The sequence below is a fragment of the Phyllobates terribilis genome, unplaced genomic scaffold (assembly GCF_046119375.1).
Source record: "Phyllobates terribilis strain yellow unplaced genomic scaffold, ASM4611937v1 Scaffold_2__4_contigs__length_985480577, whole genome shotgun sequence".
NCBI classification, from domain to species: Eukaryota; Metazoa; Chordata; class Amphibia; order Anura; family Dendrobatidae; genus Phyllobates; species Phyllobates terribilis.
The window spans coordinates 879,736,808-879,763,708 of record NW_027362762.1 but is presented as its reverse complement, the minus strand read 5'-3'; the positions used below and the strand labels follow the sequence as shown (position 1 = coordinate 879,763,708).

The following is a 26,901-nucleotide window of genomic DNA, read 5'->3' as shown; positions in this document are numbered from 1 at the left end:
AAAATTTCTAGTGCAAGCAGTCGAGAAATGTGGCAGTTTAGTATTGTGGCCGGTTGGCTGCGTATTTGCGCTTGCGTTCAAAGGACTGGGGTAGGGACAACTGAACGCTGCGCTGGGACAAGGACGTGGACATGGTTGCTGATGTTGATGGTTGCAAGTGTGCAATGACAGGTGCAGGGTGGGAGGCATTTTCGCCTGCATCATGAATGGAGGCTTGGCGTGCATGTACAACAGGAGAAGAGGCAGTGGTGTCACCCGCAGACACTGTTTCTGGGCCCTCGTCGTACACTTCCGCACCCTCGTCCTCCTCCTGACTTTCTGTCCATTGTGTCTCATCATCATCCACCTCTTGCGACAGTAATTTCACTTTCCCACCGTCACCTTCGGGTGACCATGCATGCTCAAATATTTGGGCATCGCTACATGCATTCTTCTGTTGCCCTGCTTGAAGCGGGCCGGGCGAGAGGCCCGAATCTATAAATGGAAAAATGAACAGCTCTTTGGAGTATCCAAGTGAGGGATGAGTTGTCTCCAGGCACTCGGCATGGTGGGAGGAAGGAGGATCAGGAACTAAACAAAATCCCACAATATCTGTCCGCTATTTCATCCTTCTTCTCTGCTAGATTTCTAAAACTTAACATGGAGAAAACAGAATTCATCATCTTTTCACCATCTCATTCAACCCCCCCATCTGACCTATCAACGTCAGTGGCTGTCCACTCTCCCCAGTCCCGCAAGCTCGCTGCCTTGGGGTAACCCTGGAGTCTAATCTCTTCTTCAAACCACATATCCAAGGCCTTTCCACTTCTTGCCAACTCCAACTCAAAAATATCTCCCAAATCCGCACATTCCTCAACCAATCTATCCTAAACTCTGCTGTCCGACTAATCCATCAGTCCCCCCGCTATTCCCCGGCCTCTCCTCTCTGTCAATCCCTTCACTCGCTCCCCATTGCTCAGAGACTCCAGTTCAAAAGCCTAACTATGGCATATAAAGCCATCCACAACGTGTCTCCTCCATACATCTGTGACCTAGTCTCCCGGTACTTAACTTGCATGCAACCTCCGATCCTCACAAGATCTTCCCTACTCCCCTCTTATCTCCTCTTCCCACAATCGCATAAAAAATTTCTCCTGTGCATCCCCCCCTACCCTGGAACTCTCTACCCCAACATATCAGACTCTCGCCTACTGTTGAAACCTTCAAAAGGAACCTGAAGACCCACCTCTTCCGACAAGCGTACAACCTGCAGTAACCCTCGCTACACCATATTGCTGGATGACCAGCTCTACTCTCACCTACTGTATCCTCATCCATCCCTTGTAGACTATGAGCCCTCGTGGGAAGGGTCCTCTCCTGTCCTGTACCAGTCGCTGTCACATTTTTGTTTAAGATTATTGTAATTGTTTTTGCGATGTATACCACTTTTTCACATGTAAAGAGCCATGGAATAAATGCTGCTATAGTAATAATAGTAATAATAATAATGTGGTCCAGACTCACGGCTACTGAGACTGGACCATGTGGAAGACAGTGTCGTGGTGGTGGCAAACTGACTGGAAGCATTATCTGCTATCCAATCAACAACCTTTTCACACTGCTCGGGCTTCAAGAGTGGTGTTCCACGCCCCCCCTAGAAATTGGGACTGAAAGGTATAGTTCAACATGATGTGGGTATTTGTTGTGCTCCTTCAGCTGGCACAGTTTAATCTTGCCCACGGCCTCGGCCTCTACGTGCACCATCACCATTATGTCCACTTCCTTGTCCCATGCCACGCGCCGTGCCCATATTAAATGGAGTTTAATATTTGTCACATTGCCAAAAATGTCTGTATTACTACCGCAGTAATATAGGATCAAGTCTGATGACCACGGTTTAGGCAGTGACCTGGGAGTCAGAGATGCTTCCAGGGGTCTTCCCCATGCTGTTCCCATGTCTTTCAGCACTGTATGAATGTGTCTGATCATGTCTCATTCACCACATGGCCAGGTAAGGTAGTAACATATTAAAATTACATTTACTGGTGAATGTATTTTTCACTGTTGAAAGCAGTGCAAAAGTGCAAAAACACATCAAAAACGCTACGTGTGAACACACTCCAAGGTGTGGAGGAGCATTTTTTGGGGGGGGTATTTATTTTGCCTTATATGCAAGTCATTACCATGGAAAGAATGTTCCTTAACGTTTTCCCCAGGAAAATCCATTTTAGTTTCGTTTTTGTATGTCTTATTGTGAGTCCGTAAAAGTGGCGTAATATTCTGACAACATTGTTCACAACAGAGACCTGGTAGTCAGAAACGCTTCCAGTGGTCTTCCCCATGCTGTTCCCATGCCATTTGATCACTGTTCCCATCGATTAGGGCAATATTTAGGCGCCCTACAGACCTATGAGGGGGGGGGGGGGTCGCCAGAAAAATGCTCGAGTTTCCCAAAGACTTACATTGGCCTCAAAGCTCAGAAGGGAAGAAGCATCATATTGGAGTTCAGATTTTGCTGGACTGGTTTGAGGGTGCCATGTCACATTGGCAGAGCCCATGAGGTGCCAGAACAGCACACCCCCAATAAGAGACCCCATTTTACAAACTACACCTCTCAATGAGTTCATCAAGGGGTGCAGTGATCATATGGACACCACAGGTGGGTCACAGAATTTTATACCATTGGGCAGTGAAGAAAAAAATAATTTCATTTTTTACTAGCAAAATTTAGTTTTAGCCCCAGATTTTACATTTTTACATTGGGAAATGGGTAAAAATGCTACAAAAATTTGTCCCACAATTTCTACTGAATGTAGAAATACCCCATATGTGGCTGTACAGTACTCCTTCACCAATTGGCGAGACTCGGGAGGGACGGGGCGCTATTTGCCTCCTAGAGCGCAGATTTTTCTAGAATAGTATGCGGATTCCATATACAGAGTCCCTAAGTGCTAGAATAGCAGAATCCTCGTCAAGTGACCCCATTTGGGAAATTATACCCTTTGGGAATTTATCTCAAGGTGTAGTGACGATTTTGACTCCATGGGTGTTTTCCAGAAACAAGCAGCAGCGGATGTTGCTGATTGAAAATTGCAAACTGCTGTTGTAGTGACCAGTACGCTTTAGTGACCAGTACGTTCTGCTTAGCTCATTCTTCTGGAGACACGTACCCATAAATTAGGCAGGCTCTCATCGCTACAGGAATGCCAAACATGTGGATGCTAAATGTGGTTTAGGCACACTGGGGCTCAGAAGGGAGGGACAGTATTTGAATTTGGGGAGCAGAATTTGCTGAATTTCTTTTATGGGGCGAGGAGCCATTTCACTTTTTCAGAGCCTTTGTTCTACCAGTAAAGTGGAAGCCCCCTATATTTCCATTGACAGATGATGGACCTGAGTGGGGGGCTTTTTTTGTGGGTTGATTTGAAGCTTTTGTTAGGAACATTTTACATAACATTTTGGATCACATTTATCCGACGCTCTACGCTGAGCACTTATATCGGGGTTTCCATCTAAGTCTCCAATTGACGAGATTCAGATGAAACCCCCGAGGGATCCATTCACAATAATGAGGCAACAGAGTTTCCCTGGACTTCGTCTTGCCTCTGTTTAGCATTGTCCTTTCCAGAAATGCACAAAACTGTGGCCGACGGCACTTTTACCCATGCCTAAATAGACGGACACCGCTGGATCACAGGTCAAAGAACGTCCACAGTGGCTCCATCTGCCTCATCATAGGGAATCTTCTGTCGGGGGTTCCATCTGAATCAAGTATTTCGGAGATTTACATGGAAACCCCGGTGAAAGTGCTCAGCGCAGAGCGCAGGATAAATGTGAGCCGAACCTTACTGCGATCTTTGGGAGGCTGAATTAACAAAACAACAACAGGTGAAGAATTGGTTATATTTATTTTTTACACCATTCCTCGTGTGGTGTAAGTGATTACACGACTTTATTCTTCTGGTTGGTGCGATTACAGCGATACCACTTTTATAGCGGGTTTTTGTGTTTGGCTGCTAGCACACACTAAAAGACGTTTTTTATTGCAAAAACTAGTTTTTGCAATCGCCATATTTTTAAACCTATAATTTTTCCATACTTCTGTCGATTCAGAGTCATATGATAGCTTTCTTTTAGCGGGACCAGTTGACATTTTTCTTGTTAACATTTTCAGGCACGTTTTATTTTTTGATCTCTTTCTATTCTGATTTTTGTGAGGCAGAATGAACAAAAACCAGCAATTCAGGAATTGTTTTTATTTTTTATGTCATTTCATGTGTGGTAAAATTGATGTGGCAGCTTTATTCTTCAGGTCAGTACATTTACAGCAATAATACATGTATAGCGTTTTTTTATGTATTGGTGCTTTTATACAATAAAAACTATATTTAGAGAAAAAAAATATTATTTTTGCATCTCTTTATTGTGGGAGCTATAACTAATTTTTTTTGGCTGATGATGTAGCTGTATGGGGAGTTGTTTTTTGTGGGACAAGATGACGTTTTCAGAGATACCATTTTTATTTACATTCGCCTTTTTGATCGCATTTTATTCCACTTTTTGTTCGGCAATTTCATGATAAAGCATAATTTTTTCCTCTTTTTTTTATTATTTTATTTACGGTGTTCACTGAAGGGGTTAACTAGTGGGACAGTTTTATAGGTCAGGTCGTTCCACTATATATTGTTCATACAATATATTTTTATTTTTTTATTATTATTTTGTGATTTTTTTTTTAAAACATATTTTTACAAATTTTTTTTCAATTGTTTAGTTGAAGTTGTCATCGCAAGATAGTAGCATGGGACCAGAGCGACGTCGGGAAGAGCAAAACACGGCGGGTGTTGAGTATAGACTATAAGACTAGGGTCGGGGACCTTCAGTTATTAGCACCACTCCAGCACTGAAATAAATGAAAATCGCTGGAGTGGTGCTTTAATGTCGCCCATAATCTGCACAATTCATACGTAAAACTAATTGTTGGGGGTGGAAAAAGAAAAATATAGAACTAAAATAATATTGTTGCATAAATATGCACACCCTTAAGCTAATACTTTGTTGAAGTACCCTTTGAATTTATGATAGCATTCAGTATTTTTGGCAGGAGTCTATCAGCATGGCACATGTAGAATTGGCAATCTTTCCCCACTCTTTCTTGCAGTAGCGCTAATCATCTGTCAGATTACGATAGCATCTCCTGGTACGATCTCTCTTTTTATGATTTTTTTTACATGACAAAAATCTTGCATTATCATAGGGATGTGTAGGTGTTTTTTATCCACTGTATGACTTCCCAAGAGAAAGATACAATAAACCATACATATAAAAAGTACAGACTATTTTTTGTTTCTATGAGTGACTGCCATATGATTAATCTGCACCAGTCATCAATAATGTCATAATATGCCACTTCAAAGCGCAAAAGAAAAAAAATGGTTGTATAAAATGTATTAGTCACAGTTGGTGCAGGAGACGCTTCTCCTTACACAGGCTCATGCAGGATTATAGTGCCAGTCCATAATACATGTGGTGCTACCATTGTGGGTGGATTATCTGCACCCCCTGATCAGCTATAGATGTCACAGAGTAGGATTGTAAATAGTTAATGTTTTCCTTCCATATGTCTCATAATACCTGAATTATTTCCATAAAGCAAGTTCAACATTTCATCTGATAAGTGTCCCCAATGTGTCTCCATGTAATGCGACTCTTGACATCTCTTATACTTACAGTAATTCCTCTATCCTGCAGTCCGGACTGGACAGGGCCTCCATAAAGTCACAGAACTGAGGACCGAGCAGATGGTTATTGCTCAGGTTAAGTATCTTCAGAGACTGGTTATTCCTTATTCCAGATGCCAACTGGGGCAAGGAAGTGTCTTGTAGATTATTCCCATCCAATCTGTAACAGTAAGAAAATAAGATGTGGGTGACGTGTCCACAGAATGTTTGTATAAAATCTATAGATCGTGGAGTCAAAAAGTCTCTGGTCATTACCATGCAAGTCAAAGAATTAGTTGAAAACATCGGACTGCACTCGGATGACATCTGAGTGTAGTCCATTTCCACGCACTGACAGAATGGAAGATGGAGAAAGAGATAAGGTTATCTTCTGTTATTGTTGTTCTCTGCTAGGTGGGGCTGCAAGCTAATTAAAATCCTGAATTCTTGTTGTCCACTGTCAGTTATAAACTGACATGCTCCTGTGTTTTTTTGTGCTTAGCTATTTTTCCAGTGGACATTTCTGATTTTGACCATGGCTCATTTTTGACTATTCTCCTTCCTTACACTGACCTCCTGGTTCTGAGCCTGCTTCCATACTATACTCTTACCTCTGGTTTGCTCCTCCAGATAGCAGCTCTTCCTTGGAAGCAATCTAGTGGACCCCGTGGTAAGACCAGATGCCTGTACTGAAGTCAAAGAGTGAAGCCAGGTTCCCGTGGAAATTTCCAGACCAAGTGGCTACCGCCACGTCTGTCCAAAGTAGCTTTTATAAGTCTGCAGCCTCTGACAGGCATAACACTACTCTTTTGGTGCAAAGTTCCAAAATTACTCCTATATCCTTTATACAGTTGACAATGCTGATAAATATATACAGTGGGTACGGAAAATATTCAGACCCCTTTCAATTTTTCACTCTTTGTTTCATTGCAGTCATTTGGTAAATTCTGAAAAGTTCATTTTTTTTCTCCTTAAAGTACACTCTGCACCCCATCTAGACTGAAAAAAAAACAGAAATGTAGAAATTTTTTTGCAAATTTATTAAAAAAGAAAAACTGAAATATCACATACATGGTCATAAGTATTCAGACCCTTTGCTCAGTATTGAGTAGAAGCACCCTTTTGAGCTAGTACAGCCATGAGTCTTCTTGGGAATGATGCAACAAGTTTTTCACACCTGGATTTGGGGATCCTCTGCCATTCTTCCTTGCAGATCCTCTCCAGTTCCGTCAGGTTGGATGGTGAACGTTGGTGGACTGGACAGCCATTTTCAGGTCTCTTCAGAGATGCTCAATTGGGTTTAGGTCAGGGCTCTGGCTGGGCCAGTCAAGAATGGTCACAGAGTTGTTCTGAAGCCACTCCTTTGTTATTTTAGCTGTGTGCTTAGGGTCATTTTCTTGTTGGAAGGTGAATCTTCGGCCAAGTCTGAGGTCCAGAACACTCTGGAAGAGGTTTTCATGCAGCTGAAAAAAAAAACATTGCATGATGCTGCCACCACCATGCAGAGCATTATCACCAAAAAGTTCTAGCTTCGTCTCATCAGACCAGAGAATCTAATTTCTCATAGTCTGGGAGTCCTTCATGTGTTTTTGAGCAAACTCTATGCGGGCTTTCATATGTCTTGCACTGAGGAGAGGCTTCCGACAGGCCACTCTGCTATAAATGCCTAACTGGTGGAGGGCTGCAGTGATAGTTGACTTTGTGGAACTTTCTCCCATCTCCCTACTGCATCTCTAGAGCTCAGCCACAGTGATCTTGGGGTTCTTCTTCACCTCTCTCACTAAGGCTCTTCTCCCACGATTGCTCAGTTTAGCTGGACGGCCCGGTCTAGGAAGACTTCTGGTGGTCCCAAACTTCTTCCATTTCAAGATTATGGAGGCCACTGTGCTCTTAGGAACCTTGTGTAATGCAGAAATTCTTTTGTAACCTTGGCCATATCTGTACCTTGCCACAATTCTGTCTCTGAGCTCCTTGATGGACTCCAAGATGGGGTGCAGAGTGTACTTTAATGAGGAAAAAAATGAACTTTTTAGAATTTACCAAATGGCTGCAATGAAACAAAGAGTGAAAAATTTAAAGGGGTCTGAATAATCCGGCATAATCACATAAAGATACAGTGCCTTCAAAAAGTATTCATATCCCGTGAACTTTTCCACATTTTTTTCACGTTACACCCACAAACGTAAATGTATTTTATGGTAAAGTATGTATGTATACCAACACAAGAACCAAGTATTTGTGAAGTGTAAAGGAAATGATACATACTGTAGCTTTCTAATTACTTTAAAAATATAAATTTGAAAATTGTGACATGCATTTATATTCAGCCCCCTGTAGCCTGATACCCCTAAGCAAAATCCGGAGTGACCAATTGCCTACAGAAGTCACATGAATAGTAAATTGAGTCCACCTGTGTGTAATTTATTCTCACCATAACTATAGCTGTTCTGTGAAGGCGTCAGAGGTTTGTTTGAGAACATTAGGGATCAAACACCATCATGAAAACCAAGGAACACACCAGACAAGTCAGGGATAAAGTTGTGGAGAAGAGTAAACCAAGTATGAATACTTTTTCAAGGCACTGCATATTGATTCATCTAACAATTGATTTGGTAACAGTGCTCATATGACCACCATGTGTTATATACTAATTGAGGCAAAATAAATGATCATGGATAAATATACTCACCAAGTGAGGCGGTTTTGCTGACCTTTAGTGAGTATGAGCAAATATATTGTGATTCGTTATACGTGATTCAGATGGAACCCTGCATGGAAGACTGAGTCCAGAGTAACTCTGCTGCCTCCTTATAGAGAATGGATCCCTCGGAGCTTTCATCTGAATCACGTCATTCGGAGATTTAGATGGAAATCCCCATGCAAGTGCTCAGCATATAGGGAAGCATAAATGGGGTCACTTGGAGGGGTTTCCACTGTATAGGCTCATTAGTGGCTCCGCAAACGCAACATTGTGTCCGTTATCGATTCCAGCCAATTTTGAGTTCTAAAAGTCAATGTTAGAATCTATTTTGTTTTACTATCGGCCATCTGTGGTTTGCTGGCTTCTAGTCTTTTCCTCTGGTGCTGGGTTTCTTGGTCACGTGATCTCTCCACTATTTATTACTCAGCACCTGGCTCCCATTCCCCACTGGACATCAGTGTTGTTATGCTTGTGCTCTGGCTAAGTAGCCTTGTTTAGTTGTTTGTGCTTTTGACAATTGTTATCCTGGGACTTCTTGTTCCACCAGTTTTGTTCCCTTTAATCTTCGTTTCTGCAACTAACTTTTCTGTTAGGAGGTCTCCTGCTTTTGCTCCCAATCCTTAGATCTTTTAGGGACCCCTGTCCCCTTCCTACAGGTCTTCGTTTGAGTTCAGTGCAGGAGTTTCGGTGGGGCTATTCATAAGGAATAGGGCACCCACCCCAGCGTAGGGTCAAGCTGAGTCTCCTCCTATTCCTTAATTCTAAGTTGTAGAAAATAACAGTATGTCCAGCCGCGTTTAAAAAAAAAAGTTTTTTTTTTTTTTTTCTTCTCTCCTCTTCCTGGATTTTCTTCAGTATGAGTACCATCCAGGAGCTTGCTCAACGCTTGCAAGGGTTGACTCTGGAAGTTGCCGGTCTTCAGCAGTATGTGAGTAAATACCCTGCAGAACGCTATGAAGAACCTAAGGTAGGATTACCTGAGTGTTTCTCGGGGAAACGACAGGATTTTTTTTCATTTAAAAATGCTTGTTTGTTGTATTTTCGGCTCAGACCTAGATCTTCTGGGAGTGAACTACAGCGTGTAGGGATTATTATGTATCTATTGCGTAAGGAACCTCAAATCTGGGCGTTTTCCTTGTCTCCTTATGATCATTGTTTGAGGTCTATGGAGGCATTTTTTGATGCCACGGGTTTGCTATATGATGATCCTGATCGGGTTACATCAGCTGAGTCAGAGCTCAGACGTCTCAAACAGGGTTCTCTTGATGCTGAGAGTTATTGCACCCTGTTCAGACGATGGTCTGCAGAGGTCAGGTGGAACGACCCTGCACTCAAGTTTCAGTTTCTGGCAGGCTTGAGTGAAAGGGTTAAAGATTTGCTCATTGCATTCCCTGCACCTGATACTCTGCAAGTTGCTATGCAGTTAGCTACCCGTGTGGATAGAAGGTTGAGGGCTAGACAGAATGAGGAGAAGTTTCCTGTATTGCTGGATTCTGTTTCTCACGATCTTCCTGCCGACACTGGGGAACCTATGCAGGTCAGGGCAATGTCATCCCGTTCCAAGGAGAGGGACAGGAGGTTCTCTGAGGGACTTTGCTTGTATTACGGTAAGGCTGATCATTTTTTAAAGCAATGTGAGGTTCGCTTAAAGAAAGAAAAAAAAATGGTCAGTAGAAATAACACTCCCGTTCGCATTGCGTTTTTACGTTCTGCTGGGGTGTTTTTTCATGGTAATACCACCTGTCAGGGTCGTTTGATTGAGTTTCAAGTTATGGTGGATCGTGGTTCTGCACTTAATTTGATTGATCAACAATTTCTTGAAAAATATAAGTTTGATTCTGAACCTTTGTCATCTCCTTTCCTGTGGTGCCGATTGATAATACTCCCGTGGAGCATGGGAGCATGCTTCAAAAGGTCACTGGGTTTCCGCTTACTATGAATATGGAACATCAGGAGCAGATTGACTTATTTGTACTTTCTAAATTGCCTTCCCCGGTCGTCCTAGGGTTGCCCTGGTTAAAAGTGCATAATCCTTTGCTGGACTGGTCGTCTGGTTCCATAAGATCCTGGGGGCAGAGGTGTTATGGTAAGTGTTGTAATGTTCACATTGCGGCTGTTGTGAAGAGGGAGTTACCTGAACCCATTCAGGATTTTTGGAGGGTTTTTTCGGAGGTGGAGTCGAAAGCTTTACCACCTCATAGAGATTATGATTGCGCTATTGACTTTGTCCCTGATGCTAAGCTCCCTAAGAGTCGATTGCTAAATCTGACAATTCCCAAGAGGGAGGCTTTGAAGGAGTACCTTCAGACTAGTTTAGCTACAGTTCACATACGACCCTCTAAGTCTCCTGTGGTGGTTGGGTTCTTTTTTGTCAAAAAGAACGATGGGGGTCTTAGGCCATGTCTGGATTTTCGGGAGATAAATAAGATCACTGTGTGCAATCCTTACCCGTTACCACTTATTCCGGATTTGTTTAACAAATTGACCGGAGCTAAATGATTTTCTAAGATTGACCTTCGTGGGGCATATAATTTGCTGCGGGTGAAAGATGGAGATGAATGGAAGACAGCTTTTAACACCCCGGAAGGACATTTTGAGTGTTTGGTGATGCCTTTTGGGCTTACTAATGCTCCTTGTTTAGTTGCTAGCCTTGTTTAGTTGTTTGTGCTTTGGACAATTGTTATCTTCTTGTTCCACCAGTTTTGCTCCCTTTAATCTTCGCTTCTGCAACTAACTTTTCTGTTAGGAGGTCTCCTGCTTTTGCTCCCAGTCCTTAGATCTTTTAGGGACCCCTTTCCCCTTCCTACAGGTCTTCGTTTGAGTTCAGTGCAGGAGTTTCGGTGGGGCTATTCATAAGGAATACGGCACCCACCCCAGCGTAGGGTCAAGCTGAGTCTCAGTGTAGGGACAGCTTTTCCCTCCTATTCCTTAGTTCTAAGTTGCAGAACATAACAGTCAAACAGTGCTCCTTCCCTTCCGAGCCCTGCCTTGCGCCCAAACAGTAATTTTCCACCACATATGGGGTATCAGTGTACTCAGGAGAAATTGCAATACAAGGTATATGGTCCATTTTCTCCTATTACGATTGTGAAAATGCTAAATTTGGGGCTAAAGCAAAAAATTTTTGTGGGAAAAAGTAAAGTTTTCATTTTTTCCTTCCATATTGCTTTAATTCCTGTGAAACCTGAAGGGTTAATGAATGTGGTTTTGAGCACTTTGAGGGGTGCAGTTTTTAAAGATGTGTTACTTTTGGGTATTTTCTGTCATATAAACCCCTCAAAGTCACTTCAAATGTAATGAGGTCCCTTAAAAAATTGGTTTTGTAAATTTTGACGGAAAATTGAAAAATTGCTGTTCAACTTTTAACCCTTCTAACTTCCTAACAAAAAAAATTATGTTTCAAAAATTATGCTGGTGTAAACTAGACATATGTTAAATGTTATTTATTAACTATTTTTTTTTATATTAATATCTGGTTTAAGGGCATAAAAATTAAAAGTTTTAAAATTGCTACATTTTCACCAAAATTCAGATATTTTCATAGAATCAAAGAATTATGTTCTCCCTGGGTTTGCGTGGGTTTCCTCCAGGTTCTACAGTTTCCTCCTACACTCCAAAGACATACTGATAGGGAATGTAGATTGTGAGCCCCAATGGGGACAGTGCCGATAATGTCTGTAAATGTCTGAATTATAAAACGCTGCGGAATATGTTGGCGCTATATAAATAAAAAGATTATTATTATAATCATAGAATGTTAGAGTTGGCGGGGACCTGATGTGATGGTGAGGAGACGAGACAGTCAGACATTAGTTGTGATGTCACATATCAAGGTGTTGTCAGTAGTTTATCTCATGGAAGTAACAATGGTGTGTTGCATAAAATAGCATAAAATCCATGTATAACTTGTAACTCACATGTCTGAGTCCTGTTCCCATCTCATATACTCACTGTAAATTCTGTACTGTGCAGCCTGGACTAGACAGAGCCTCCATCAAGTCACTGAAGTGAGGACCGGACAGACGGTTAATAGCCAGGCCGAGTGTCTTTAGGGACCGGTTATTCCTTATTATTGAGGCCAAATGGATGCAAGAAGTTTCTGTTAGATTATTTCTAACTAATCTGTAAGAATAAAAAGAGGAGAAGTGGGTGACGCGTCCACAGAGTATCAGTGTAAAATCTGGATCCCCGGCAGTTACTGAGATCCAAAAATCACTAGACGCCGTGGTAAATGTCAGGAAGGCAGCCAAATAAATGCTCCAGATATACAGAATGTTCTCACTTTATGACATGTTATAAATCAGTGGTTATTGCATCCATTGTATAAGTCAGTGTGTGTCTCACGTGTCCTCTATGCACCTGCTGTTTTCACATTATTACATGTCACATGTGGCTCTGTTACTCCCAGCTTATCAGGGCTGTTGGCGCTTATGTGTCTTCTATTTCTTGGTGTCTACCAAATCTGCATTTTACACTATTAGGTACACTTGGGTGAGTGTCATTACTGTTATGGGATTTATATTACACGGGCAAGTGCTGAAACAGTCAGGCCTGAGGCTCACTCTGCCCCGTCTATGTTGAGGATGGCTGGCACATAGAGAGGTGAACTATAAGAGTTAGGGATCATCCCCGATTGGGTACACCTTGTTGAGGTGGGATGGTTTTTAAATACAGTAGAGTAATGTAAGTACCCTATGTTATTAACATGTACTATTACTATTTATTCATTTACTTACTGCTGGGTAATTGCTCATTTGTTTTATCCTAGGTTTTGTGATTTATACTATACAAACACTAAGCCAGTTGCTGTCTTTTAATTTGACTCTGCGGACCTACATTTTCCTGTGCTGGTAGCCTGAATTCCTTGTTTTTTTGCTCTTTCTGGATTTATTTCTAGTATCAGTGGTGAGCTCAATTGGAATGAGCGTAACGTGTGGGGTCTCTTTCACTGCATTTCCTGACCCTCCTCACCCTCTTGGCAGTATCAGTTTATGATTCTCTCTTAGAGATTAGAGGATTATGCAAAATTCAAATTCACCTGTTCGCTAGGATTTTCCTCCGATTCACAAAGAAGTTATTCTCAGAAAACCGATTGTCCCTTATTGTGCTTTGAGGCCTTTCTGGGCCCGAGAATATAAGAAACGTAAGATGTAAGGAATAAGTAAAAACCATATGCTCACCTCCCCGGCCCATCCGCTCCTCACTATCACCTGTCTGGTATTTGGCACATTTTCTTATCACCGCTACCAAGTGCTGAATCCCTGAGCATAGGGTCACGGCATAACCTTGTGTGCACATGTGCAGGAATGTCCAAGACCTCATTAGAACCGGAAATCCAGCCTATCCTGAAGCGATGCCATTTTTTTTAACATCATGCTCTATGGAGGCAATGGAAGTGGTACCATAGCGAGTGAGAACACTAAAGGGCTTCAGTTGCAATACAATAGAGAGGTGCAAAACGCGCATCGGGGTTGTCTCCTGGGAACACCGCACTTGCGTTTACACCTATGGGTAAGTGATGATTATTATGCACTTTATGAGCACTATGCTATTTTGCTAGTCTGCCACTATTGTCTAACAGGAATGAAGTATGATGAGCTATTTTGCACAAGCACTTTATTTTTTATTTCTTTATAATTATTTACACTAATCATGTATACTGTATGAATTAGAGGTTTCAATTCCTTAGTGACTCCCTTGAATTGTATTCCTATTTTGGAAATATTCCATATTTGGGGCTGTGAATTAATATCATTAAAACCCCATATTTACCTGCGTCGGTTACTTTTTATCCTCTTTTCATGTACCTCTGTTTTATGTTTTTTTTTAATTATGTATTTATGTATGAATTTTCATGAATTAATAAAGTTTAATTAAGCATTAAATACATGAAGTCTGCACTCCATTTTCCTTTCGATTAAAAAATGCCAGTAGTAGAAAATGCCACCATTGCAGCCAGACCTGTATTAAAAAATACTAAAAAGTCAAAATTTTGTATGAAGACCAAAAAGGTATTATTGGTTAAAGAAAAGGTTTGACCTCTGTCATTGCCAACAAATGATATATAACAAAGTATTGAGATGAACTTTTGTAATTGACCAAATACTTATTTTTCACCAAAATTTGAAAAAAATTCTTTCCAAATCAGACAATGTGATTTTCAGGGTTTGTTTTCTCATTTTGTCTCTCATAGTTGAGGTCTACCTATGATGTCAATTACAGGCCTCTCTCATCTTTTTAAGTGGGAGAACTAGCACAATTGGTGGCTGACTAAATACTTTTTTTCCCCACTGTATGCCATCAAATTTTACACTCAAAAAGTCAAATGGCGCTCATTCCGTTCCAAGCCCGGCTGTAAGCCCAAACAGTGGTTTTCCCCCACATATTGGGTAACGGAGTGCTCAGGAGAAATTGCACAACAAATATTGGGGTCCATTTTCTCTAGTTACTAGTGTTGAGCCACCCCCGTAGTGTTCGAGTTCGGTTCGGTTCGTCGAACACCCGTGTGTTCGCCGAACTGTTCGTCGAACTGTTCGTCGAACACCTTCGAACACCGTTAAAACCAATGGCAGGCAAACAAAAACACATAGAAACACATAGAAAACACCTTCAAAGGTGTCCAAAAGCTGACAAACTGCTCAGAAGACACAACTAACACATGGAAAAGTGACAAGTACATATAGTCATGCGAAAAGAAAAGAGGTGGAGGAGTAAAAGGAGGGGGAGACACAGATATAGGCATGTCATGCCCTTCTAAAATCCAAAAAGTGAGAAGCCGACACGGCCAGTCCGTTCCTGCCCGTGCCACCTCCGTGTCGCCGGGTTTGTGCCAGAGCCGCGGTGAACCCTGACGGCCAGCCCCCCTCTCCCAATACTGGTGCCTGTCCGCTGGTGGGTCGAGCGAGCCCCCCATGTGGTGGAGGCAGCTCTAAGCTTTTTAATTTAAATTGTCTCTCTAATTTGAATAAATACACTTTAAATCCATTTACAAGGATCTATTGGAGGGCAAGTCTCATGCCAGCAGCCGCGTAATTCCAGCTCCAGTAGCGTCCACTAAAGCTGCTGCAGTTAAAAAGCTTTTATAAGGATCGAGCTCGGCTGTCCACCGCAAGGCATCCTACTGCCAGTCCGAGCCCCTATGCCTTGGGGTAACTCCTGATGCTCTTCACTGAGTATCCCGTGGTCCCGAAGCATTTCCTTTGAAAAAATGAAGTGTCCAAACTACAGGTGGTGTAGCTTGCTTAACAGCCGGGATAATCCGCTGACTAGCAGACCCTGCTACTAGGCACAAAGTATTTCCTGGGCTAGATGCAGTTAAAAATTTGTAATTAGATACTCTCGTTGGATGCTGAGAAAGCATTCCATAGAGTCTCCTGGCACGCCATATATGATTCTCTTAAAAAGCTTGGGGTAGGGGTCTAGGGGACCCTTTTATAGCCAAAATCACGGCCCTGTATCGCAATACGTCACCTAGGCTGAAGATAAATGGAACTGTAGCACCCTGAGGGCTCGGTTGCTACAGAGGTATTGCACCTCACCCAGAGGTGTGATATCTCACTCTCAGGTAAGGATGTAGTGTGGATCAGGACCCGACACCTGCATGCATTACACCACATTGCCGTGGGGCAGGGCGACCAATATGCCCCTGAGAGGGGCACGACAGTCCCTGTCCCTGGCTGGAGTGGGGGGAGGGAACACTGAGGAAGGGGAACCCTGTAGTGCAGGAGCAGGGAGGAAGCAGTTCCTGGGTGCATTGAGAAGGGAGTATAAAAGGTGGGCACCATCTTAGTTCAGTGCAGAGAAGTCTGAGCAGAAGTGGCAGGGAGCAGGGGCTCTGCATGAGCTCTGCTCCGGAGGCGGGCCTAGTAACAGAGGCCCAGGCCTGGAAGAGGGAGAAGGAAGGAAGAGGAGCGGAGAAGGCTCCAGGAACGAGGAACGAAGGGATCTCAGGGGTGCGGACGGGCGAGTCGCCACCGCACGCCCGAATCCACCTGCGTGGAGGGGTCAGGCCAAAGGGGGAGACCGGTCCCCGAAACTAGTGGAGGCAGGAAACGACCCTCAGCTAGAAACAGGAGGCTGTGACATTTTATGTGGCGCAGCCCCTCGCTACACCCGCTAGGAAGGCACCACATAGGGTCAGGGAAACTGGCGCCAAGTTTACCAAGAGGAGGCCCGAGGCAGCCGGACAGAAGGGTTGGTAAGAAAGGCCAGACAAAGGACACACAAAGGGGGTCCTGTGAAGCACTCCAAAGTTATCTGGGAGTTGTCTGAGCCCCTCACCTGGTGAGCACAGTACGACGTGGGCAGCCGTTACCTGCAGACGTGGTCTGGATAATAAGAACTGTGAGTAAAGGCCCTGGACTGCATTACTGACTCCGTGTCGTTACTGCTGCTGCCCTGCACCATCACCCCCATCCTCCGCATACACTGCCCTGAGGCTATACTCCTCCCGTGGGGAGTTATGCTACGCTCTGCTGCACCCACAACACCAGCCTCAGCGGTCTGCCCTGGAGCGGCGGTTCACTCTGACCGCAATCCACGGGTGGCGTAGTCGGACATTTAAACATCAAAACCACATAAATAGTTCCGACACTGGTTTGACCGCCCTGAGCCACGGAACCGGGTTGCCGCCACGGAGACTACAACCACCAGCATCCACCAAAAAGGGTCCGGCTCCGGGTGTCCCAAGGCCCAGGGGGCGCGTCAGAACATTTTCATCACCTTTCACAATCACCAATGGGACAAGGCAGGGATGTTCTCTGTCCCCTCTCTTATACATCCTAGTGACGGAGCACCTGCTCTCATCAATTCGCCATAACCCCAATATTAGGTGGATTGAGGTGGGAGGCACCGAGTACAAGTGCTCTCTATTTGCTGATGATGTCCTAGTATATATCACTCAATCACATATATCCATCCATGCTGTTATGGCTGAAATAGATCACTTTGTTACATGGTCAAATTTTAAAATCAATGCAGCGAAGTCTGAGGCCCTCGATGTCTCCCTCCCCAAATCCATATAGGATTCCATCCAGTCCAACTTTCCCTTTGCCTGGCCCTCACAGGGTATCAAATACTTAGGAATTCCTATTCATAGAGACCTCTCCCATCTATGTTATCTTAATTTTGGGCCCTTTATTGAACAACTCCATACAGACCACGGTTGGCAAGTTAGAACTGTAAGATTCACTACGTGAACCACTGGTGTTTTGTGGAAAAGCACATGTACACTGTGTTCCAAATTATTATGCAAAAAGTGTTTAGGAGTGATAAGGGAAGAATTTGTTTGTTTGTCAGTTAAACTCATTGATGGTGATGTGTGTCAGGGCTCTTTATATCACTGTAAGCAATTGCAGACACCTGTGCTAATTAGTTTGGCAGGTGTGTCCAATGAAAGGCAAGACTACTTAAGAAGGCTGTCTCACATTATTAAGCAGCCTACATTTTCTGCCAAAATGGGAAAGAAAAAGGATGTGTCGGCTGCTGAGAAGCAACAAATTGTGGAGTGTTTAGGTCAAGGCATGATTACAATCAACATTGTGCGATGATCAGGATGAAGTGTCTTGGCAATCAAGAAGTATGTAGCTGATTCACAGTACACACGCGTGCGTGCTGATAAGGGCAAATTGAGGACTCTTTCCTACAGGCAATTACGTCAGGTTGAAAGAGCAGCGGCAAAAAAGCCTTGTCATAACAGCAGACAAGTTTTTGAAGCTGCTTGTGCCTCCAACGTCCCCCGAACAACAAGATGCAGGGTCCTTCAGAGGTTTGCAGCTGTGCATACGCCATCCTGTCGACCTCCTCTATCCACTTCACACAAGTAGAAACGGCTCCAGTGGGCCAAACATTACATGAAGACTGATTTCAAAACTGTTTTGTTCACGGATGAGTGCCGTGCAGCGCTCGATGGTCCAGATGGATGGAGTGGAGGATGGCTGGTTGATGGACACCCCACGCAAACACGGCTACAGCGCCAACAAGGAGGAGGTGGAGTAATGTTTTGGGCTGGAATCATGGGGAGAGAGATTGTCGGCCCCTTTAGGATCCCTGAAGGCGCTAAAGATGAACTCCATAATGTATGTGGATTTTCTCAAACAGCACTTCCTGCCATGGTTCAAGAAGAAGAACCGTGTATTTCACAGCAAGATCATTTTTCTGCATGATAATGCACCATCTCATGCTGCACATAAAACATCTGCATCTCTGGCTGATATGGGCATAAAAGGGGACAAACTTATGGTGTGAACCCCATGCTCCCCTGACCTCTACCCCATTCAGAACCTTTGGAGCATCATTAAAAGGAGTGTCTATGATGGCGGGAGGCAGTTCACATCTAAGCAACAGCTCTGGGAGGGTATTCTGTCCTCATGCAAAACAATTGAAGCAGAAACCATCCAAAACCTGACAAATTCAATGGACGAGAGAGTTCAGAAGCTCCTTTCGAACAAGGGGTCCTATGTGAAAATGTAACATCACCTAGAATAAAGTTTTGAGTTGAAAACTGTTTGATTTCAGTTTCTAACAACCTGCTAATGCTTATAATTTCAAAAATGACCATTTTTTTGGTCTTTATTAAAATGAAAAGGTTGATCGAAAAGTTTGGGGGATCTAAGAGTGTGGCAACCCAGTAGTCATGATTACTTCGAATTCTGACAATATAAGGGTCATGCTGCAGGTAGTGCAGCAAGAAGGCACTTATGTGTCTTGCGCATCTCGGAGCCCCAAAATTATTTTCCGGGCTAGATGCAGCTAAAAATTATTATTAATTTTAAATCTGGTGAAGCTTTAGTATAGATGGCCTAATAGGATCAGTGCTGCTGTGGCACCCCAGGGGTCTGGTTTCCACAGTAATAGCAGTATTACGTCTGTGAGCAGGTGGGAGGTCTCCTGGGCAGGAATCCTAAGCATGCCACACCTCCTGCCCAGTCCTGGGAGGGGAAGAACTTCCCCTACATAAACTGGGGCTGAGGCAGGGTTAGAGAGAGGAGTTCCAGACAGAGACGGAGTCTGGTCTGGACACGCAGAAACAGGGACAGAGAGACATCAGGAGCTCTGTAGGAGCCAAGGAGAAGCGCCAGGGGCTGGAGCTGTGCAGAGCTCGCCCTGGGAGAAGGTACTAAAACCGGACACAGGAGTCCGAGGCTGTGGGGACTAAGATATACCCAGCAGCAGAATCCATCCGGCAGGGGATTCCAGGTCCTCTGGCCATAAAAGCCCGGAGGCTCAGTCACAACGAAGGGACCAGCACCGCCATCCCGGAGCGGAGGCTAACAGGAGGCCCCAGGTCACCAGCCATACGGGTGAGCACCACACGGTATACCCAGGGACGTGGGCTACTTGTAACCGCCGAAAGCAGGGTAGCCAGGAAGGGTACAGACTAACGGGAAGGCCTACAACTCCACCTGGCCAGGGGAACTCCGGCTTACTCGCAGACTAACCAGGCCCCAACTACTAGCCAGTACTCCCGGGGGAATTTGCCTTGTACCATCAGTAAAGGCCCTGAACTGTACCCTCGCGTCTCCGTGCTTCCTTGTCGCACCGTTAGTGCTGGGACATCCACACCATCACACCCAACATCACCCACATCCGCTGCCCTGAGGCCATACCTCTCCCGTTGGGGGTTATATCAACATTGCTGCACACCTATACCACCGGCCTCAGCGGTCTGCCCTGCAGCGGCGGTTTCATAACCGCATTCAACGGGTGGCGTAGTCGGACACTAATACCATCATACCAATAACTGCCACTTAGTTTGACCACCCTGGGCGCGGACCGGGTCACCGCCACACGAAGACTACTACCCCATCGGATCCGGCTCCGGGTATTCCCCGCGCGCACGCGCGCCGCACTACAGCACTGGCCCAGGGGGTGAGTCAACTTTGGCGTAGTCGGCAGGATTACGTGCCCGCAACCACCGGGTACTGCGTGCCTGAAAAAAGAGACTTTTATACTTACCTGTGGTGAAGTTTCCCGCCGTCCGGAGTCGTTTCCCGCCATCTGGAGCCGATTCCCGCCATCCGACGCCATCTTCTGCCTTCTTCCCGCCATCCGTGGAGTTTTCCCGCCATTGGACGCCATCCTGAGGGCGCCGCGCGGGAAGAAGAGGGGCGTGGACTCCGAAAGCCCGCGAGAACTGAAGCCCCGCCTCACGTCCGGACGTTGCGTAAGGTCCTGGAAGGAGCCCAGCAGACGCCGACGTCACAGGAGCGCGACGGAAGGTCCTCAACCCTGACGATCCACTGCGGAGCCGCGGCCTACGGAAGAGGATCATCGCAAGGTAGGCCACGGTCCACTAGGGGGGAGGAGGATGTCGGATACGGAGGAGAGCTTCACCGCCACAGCCGCCGCCAGCGCCACCACTGCTGCGGTCATGCCTTTCACCATGCCCTATATCCCGGGGGCAGCCTGGATACCCCAGTACTCAGGGGAGTCACATACCCTAAATGACTTCAGAGAAAGGCTGGATAGCCTCTTCAAGGTGTATCCCCTCACGGAGGCGCAAAAAGTGAGCATCCTGGTGGCCCAATTAATCGGGGCAGCCCAAAGGGAGGTAAAGTCCTGGCCACCTGGGAGGAAGAGGACTGTCAGAGACATACTAACCCGGCTGAAAGACACATTTGACACCCGCACCTCAGCCGAAATAAAACTAAGATTTTATGGGTGCAAACAACGGGCACATGAGAGTATAAGAGACTATGCTCTAAACCTACAAGAGGCCCTGAGAGCCATTAAGCAGGCAGACCCTGACAGCGTGGGAAATGAAGATAAGCTGTTGACTGAACAATTCATTGAGGGTCTACTGTGCAATGCCCACCGAACCCAGTTGCGGGCAATGGCCTTACAGGACCCTGACCTGGACTTTGCACAGTTCAAGGACAGAGCCATCCGGGTGCTCCGAGAACCGGCACCAGGTGGCGCTGTGACCCACAGGCGCCCTGCTATCACTTATCACCAGGAGACGGCGCCCTTGTCTGCAGGGCCTGTGGGAGCTGATGCGCAGGCTTTAAACAGTGACCCGGCTACAGACCTGCACCATCAGGTCCAAGAGCTAACTAAAAGCGTTGCCGCGCTAACCCGAACTGTGCAGTCTTTACAGGTTTCTACTGCAGGGAAGATCGAGCTGGCATCCGGACCGGAGGACATCCCGTGGCGCCGACCAAGGAGGACCCCACCGGCCAGAGGAAGACCCAGCGATCGATACAACGAGGACGGACGACCTATTTGCCGCCGCTGCAATCAACCCGGACATGTGGCAAGGTACTGTCATTTAAACGGGCACAACCTGGGGTAGAGGGCCAACCCCCAGGCATAAGAGCATCAGGCCCATCAAACTGGCGTGATAAATACGTAGGGGGACGTCCAATCTTGCCTGTGGTACTGGATGGCATTCCTATGAGTGCCCTACTAGACACTGGGTCACAGGTCACCACCATCCCGTACGTGCTCTTCAAGCAGTACTGGAATGATTCGGACATAACCCGCTACCCAGACGACGACCTGAGTATCATTGCCAGCAATGGTCAGCCCGTGCCGCAGGTGGGATTCAAGGAGGTGACCATTAAAATCGGTAAAGTCGAACTGGCGGCACAAGGACTGATTATAGTGGACATAGACCGTCATGAGAGTCACCCTAGAATCACCCTGGGAACCAATGTAATTGAAAATTGTCTTGCAGAGGTGATTCTCATTTTACAGCAGGTTGCCAAGAACGCCAGTTCCGGCCAGCAGCGTGTGCTCCAAAAAGAGATCCGGGCACTGATGAAGCGGCAACAGGTGGAACTATCTGGTGGTGAGATAGGTAGCGTGAGAATGTGTGACCCGTTCCCTATTGCCATGCCCCCAAAAAGTGAGATGATGATTTGGTGTCGGGCAGCTATTGGTCTAAGAGGTAGAGACTACCAAGCAATGGTAGAACCCGTCTACTCAGACAGTAGGCCCACCATTTTGACAGCACGGGGGGTGGTCGATGTACGCCATGGGAGGGTGCCCGTTCGCATCATAAATATCGGTGAGAGAGAAGTACACCTGCCCCGGTATGCCACGCTAGCTAAATTGTTCACCATAAACCAGAATTCTGTACAGGCCGTGGAACCCTTGCCTCCATCTCAACCAGAGGAAGGTAACGGCTCTAAGAAACCAGTGGAGGACTGGTGTCAGCAACTACATCTGGGTACTGACTCCACTCCCTCACACCAGAAACAAGGAGTCTATCGGGTGGTTCAAGAGTACGAGAGAGTGTTTAGTAAACACCCGTTAGACTTCGGGCGAGTAAAGGGGGTAGAACACCACATCCCCACGGGAGACCATCCTCCCATAAAGGAGAGATACCGACCCGTACCCCCTGCACACTACCAACACGCCAAGGGGATGCTTAGAGACATGAAGGAGGCTGGGGTAATCAGGGACAGCTGTAGCCCCTGGGCAGCTCCACTAGTCTTAGTGAAAAAGAAGGACAACACTATGAGAATGTGTGTAGACTACAGGAAGGTCAACCGTATCACACACAAAGATGCGTACCCGTTACCAAGGATAGAAGAGTCCTTAGCTGCATTAAAATCTGCTAACTTCTTCTCTACTTTGGATCTCACTTGCGGGTACTGGCAGGTTCCTGTAGCAGAGGCAGACCGAGAGAAGACCGCATTCACCACCCCGATGGGTCTCAGCGAATTTAACTGTATGCCGTTCGGGCTCTGCAACGCACCAGGAACCTTCCAACGGTTGATGGAATGCTGTCTGGGACACCGGAACTTCAAGACGGTCCTGTTATACCTGGACGATGTTATCGTCTATTCCAAGACCTACGAGGACCACCTGAAACACCTGGCAGAAGTGTTCGAAGCTCTGGCAAACTACGGCCTAAAGGTGAAACCCTCCAAGTGTCACCTCCTAAAACCAAAGGTGCAATACCTGGGACACGTGGTGAGTGCTGACGGAGTGGCTCCTGACCCTGATAAGATCACCGTGATTAAGGACTGGCCAAGACCCTCCAGCATAAAGGAAGTGCGGCAGTTCCTCGGGTTGGTAGGCTACTACCGAAGATTCATTCCCGGTTTCACCAAAATGGCAGCCCCTATGCAGGACCTCCTGATAGGTCAATCTCGAAAAGCCAAAAACCAGAAGCCGCCCTTCAGGTGGGAAAAGCTGGAAGAGGAGTCCTTTTGCCAGCTGAAGATGGCCCTCACGGGGGATGAAATCCTGGCATATCCAGACTACAGCCAGCCCTTTATCCTCCACACGGACGCAAGTAACATCGGGCTAGGAGCCGTGCTGTCCCAGATCCAGCAAGGAAAAGAACGGGTAATCGCTTACGCTAGCCGAAAGCTACGACCCACCGAGAGGAACCCTGAGAATTATAGCTCATTCAAGCTGGAGTTCCTGGCAGTAGTGTGGGCAGTGACCGAACGTTTCAAGCATTACCTTGCCTCCTCCAAATTCATCGTGTACACGGATAACAACCCGTTGACACACCTGGACACTGCAAGGCTCGGTGCTCTGGAACAGAGATGGATGGCTCGCATGTCCAACTTTGAATTCACCATCAAATACCGGGCAGGACGCTCAAATGCCAACGCGGATGCCCTGTCTAGAATGCCGAACTTACCGGACGTAGGGGAAGATCCAGAAGATCTGGAAGAAGTTGAGCTCCCTGCGTTCCACCGTCATGGGATTACCCTGTATTCCCACCGTGTGAAGGACAGACGCTCCGCGACGTTCAATCCCTTGCCCCACTACAACTGGGCGGAGACGCAAGATAGTGATCCTGCAGTCCGTCTGGTGAAGGAAATGCTGACCCAAGCCGATGCCAGTCTGGACCCAGACGCCCCAGAGGAGACTAAGCAACTGTGGAAGGAGAAAAGTAGGCTGTTCCTCTACAGGGAGAAGTTGTGCCGGAGAATGGTTAACTCTTGAACACATGAGTTGACCTGGCAGGTAGTGGTCCCCAGACGAGATGCGGCTATGATTCTGGAGGCGTACCACAACGGAGCAGGACATTTCGGGTGGAAGAAGCTGGAGTTCTTATTGCGTGAACGGTTCTACTGGGTAGGCATGAGAGGAGCCATCGAGAGGTGGTGCAGAGACTGTGGACCGTGCCACCTAAGAAGGAAGGACCGTGCCAGCCAGAAGACTCCCTTGCAGCCCATCATCACCCGACAGCCACTGGAACTGGTAGCCCTGGACCATGTGAAACTGGCTCCAAGCAGATCTGGGTATGTCTACGCCCTCACAATCGTAGATCATTACTCCCGGTTCCTGGTGGTGGTCCCGGTCAAGGACTTAACGGCTCAAACAGCAGCTAGAGCCTTCCAGCAGCACTTCTGCCGTCCACACGGGTACCCGGACCAAGTGCTGACAGACCAAGGGCCAGCCTTCGAAGCGGAAGTCTTCCAGGAGTTCTGCAACCTGTATGGCTGCACGAAGATAAGAACAACGCCCTATCACCCACAGACTAATGGACTCTGCGAGAAGATGAACCAGGTGGTGATAGACCTCCTGAAAACATTGCCCCTGGAAGAACGCAGTCTGTGGCCTGAGAAGCTGCCTGATCTGGTGGACCTATACAACCACATCCCTGTAGGTTCTACCAACTGTACCCCGGCTTACCTAATGAGAGCGAGGCCTGGTAAGCTGCCTATCGACCTGGATATGGGAGTCCTGACGCCCGAGGACACCTCGCCAGAGGCAGACTGGGATACAGGACGGCAGCAGCAGTATCGGAAAGTGCAGGAGAGCGTGTGTAACGGGTCCGGGAGGCGGACTGTAACGGGTCCGGGAGGCGGAACCTCTGAGCTACTATACAAGGGGGCGGCCCTTGTAAGGGAGCGGGTGGCAGTCTCTGGGTGAACGGACAGGGAGTTACGGCAAGTGATCAGGGCAGTCTCTGGGTAAGGGGTAGGTACGACCTGTGATGGCAGAGCCTCCGGGTAGGCTAGCAGGCAGATGGTAGATGTGTGCTCCCAGGTGAGCAAGCGAGAGTCTCTGGAATAGCAGGTGGTCACGGCACGTGACGGCGGAACCTCCGGGCTGACAGGCAGGTAGGTAACGGAGAAGCGCTCCCAGGTGAGCGGGCAAGAGTCTCTGGAATAGCTGGTGGTCACCGCACGTGACAACGGAGCCTCCGGGCTGGCAAGCAGGCAGATAACGGAGAAGCGCTCCCAGGTGAGCGGGCAAGCTGGTCCATAGACAGACTGACCGGAGTAGTAAGGCAGACCGTCGGACCTCAGGCAAGCAGGCAGGTAGCTGATATGCGCTCCCAGGTGAGCGGGCAGGCTGGTCCTTTAGACAGACTGACAGGAGTAGTAAGGCAGACCGTCGGACCTCAGACTGGCAGACAGGTAACAAGTATTCAGGCAGGAATCAGGCAGGTAACTGGCAGGTAACTGGCAGGTAACTAGCAGGTAACTGGCAGGTAACTGGCAACGGGACCTGAGGGCTGAAGCACAGGTGAGACACAGGTGCAAACAACATTGCTCGGGCACCTCCATTTTGGAGGAGGTGCCTTATATATGATGAAGTCCTCCGGCCATTGGCCGGGGACTCTTTAGGGCGGCGCGCGCGGCCCCTTTAAGAGGAGGGGAGCGCGCGCGCGCGCGCCCTAAGCACAGGGGCCGGGAAGGAGCGCGCGCTGAGAGCAGAGCAGGAGGAGGACGCCGGGACGGAGCGCGCGCTGACAGCAGAGCGGGGGGAGGAAGCCGGGCACGGAGCAGCGCTGACAGCAGAGCGGTGAGGGGAGCAGCGTCCCTGCCTAGCAGAGGGCAGGGACGCCAGCGCTACAGTACCCCCCCCTTTAGGCCCCCCTTTTTTAGGCCAGACAGAAATTTAGCTAGGATGAGAGGGGCATGGATATTCTCCCGGGGCTCCCACGTTCTCTCCTCAGGACCAAACCCCCTCCAATCTACCAAGAAAAAGGTCTTTCCTCTTACCCTTTTGGTGGCAAGAATGTTCTCTACCTCAAACTCGTCCTCAGCAGAAACTGGAGCAAGAGGCGTACCTGTAGACTTAGAAAAAGAGTTAAGTACCACAGGTTTGAGGAGAGATACATGGAAGGAGTTAGGGATCCGTAAGTTGGCCGGGAGTTTCAATTTATAGGCCACCGGGTTGATCTGACTGATAACCTCCAGTGGGCCGATGAACCGAGGCCCCAACTTATAGGAAGGGATCTTGAGCCGGACATATTTGGACGAGAGCCAGACTTTATCCCCAGGACGGAATTGAGGAGGATCCAGACGTCCTTTGTCAGCGTGCCTTTTCATACGCTCGGATGACAGAAGGAGTGCGGACCGGGTACTCTCCCATATGGAGGAAGACTCGCTCTCGTGATTGTTGTACGAGAATTCGGCCCATGGCAGGAGATCCACCCAGTCAGAATGGTGAGCATTAACGAAGTGCCGGAGGTAACTGGTCAGGTTCTGATTGATCCGCTCCACTTGACCATTAGACTGTGGGTGGTAAGCGGAGGAGAAGTCCAGAGTGACGTCTAGCAATTTGCAAGTGGCTCTCCAG

At 46.9% G+C, this 26,901-nt stretch overlaps 1 protein-coding gene across 5 annotated transcripts in view; it reads right to left on the bottom strand.

The window, feature by feature from the left end:
• The window catches only part of LOC141235517 (NACHT, LRR and PYD domains-containing protein 12-like), a 208,102-nt gene that overhangs the window by 75,680 nt on the left and 105,521 nt on the right, over positions 1-26,901 (bottom strand). For all 5 annotated transcript variants that reach the window (XM_073668154.1, XM_073668156.1, XM_073668157.1 and 2 more), the window contains 2 exons: positions 12,352-12,522; positions 5,710-5,880 (listed from right to left, as the gene is read on the bottom strand). In XM_073668154.1, the coding sequence (XP_073524255.1) occupies positions 5,710-5,880; positions 12,352-12,522 (342 nt within the window). The remainder of the gene's footprint in view (positions 1-5,709; positions 5,881-12,351; positions 12,523-26,901) is intronic.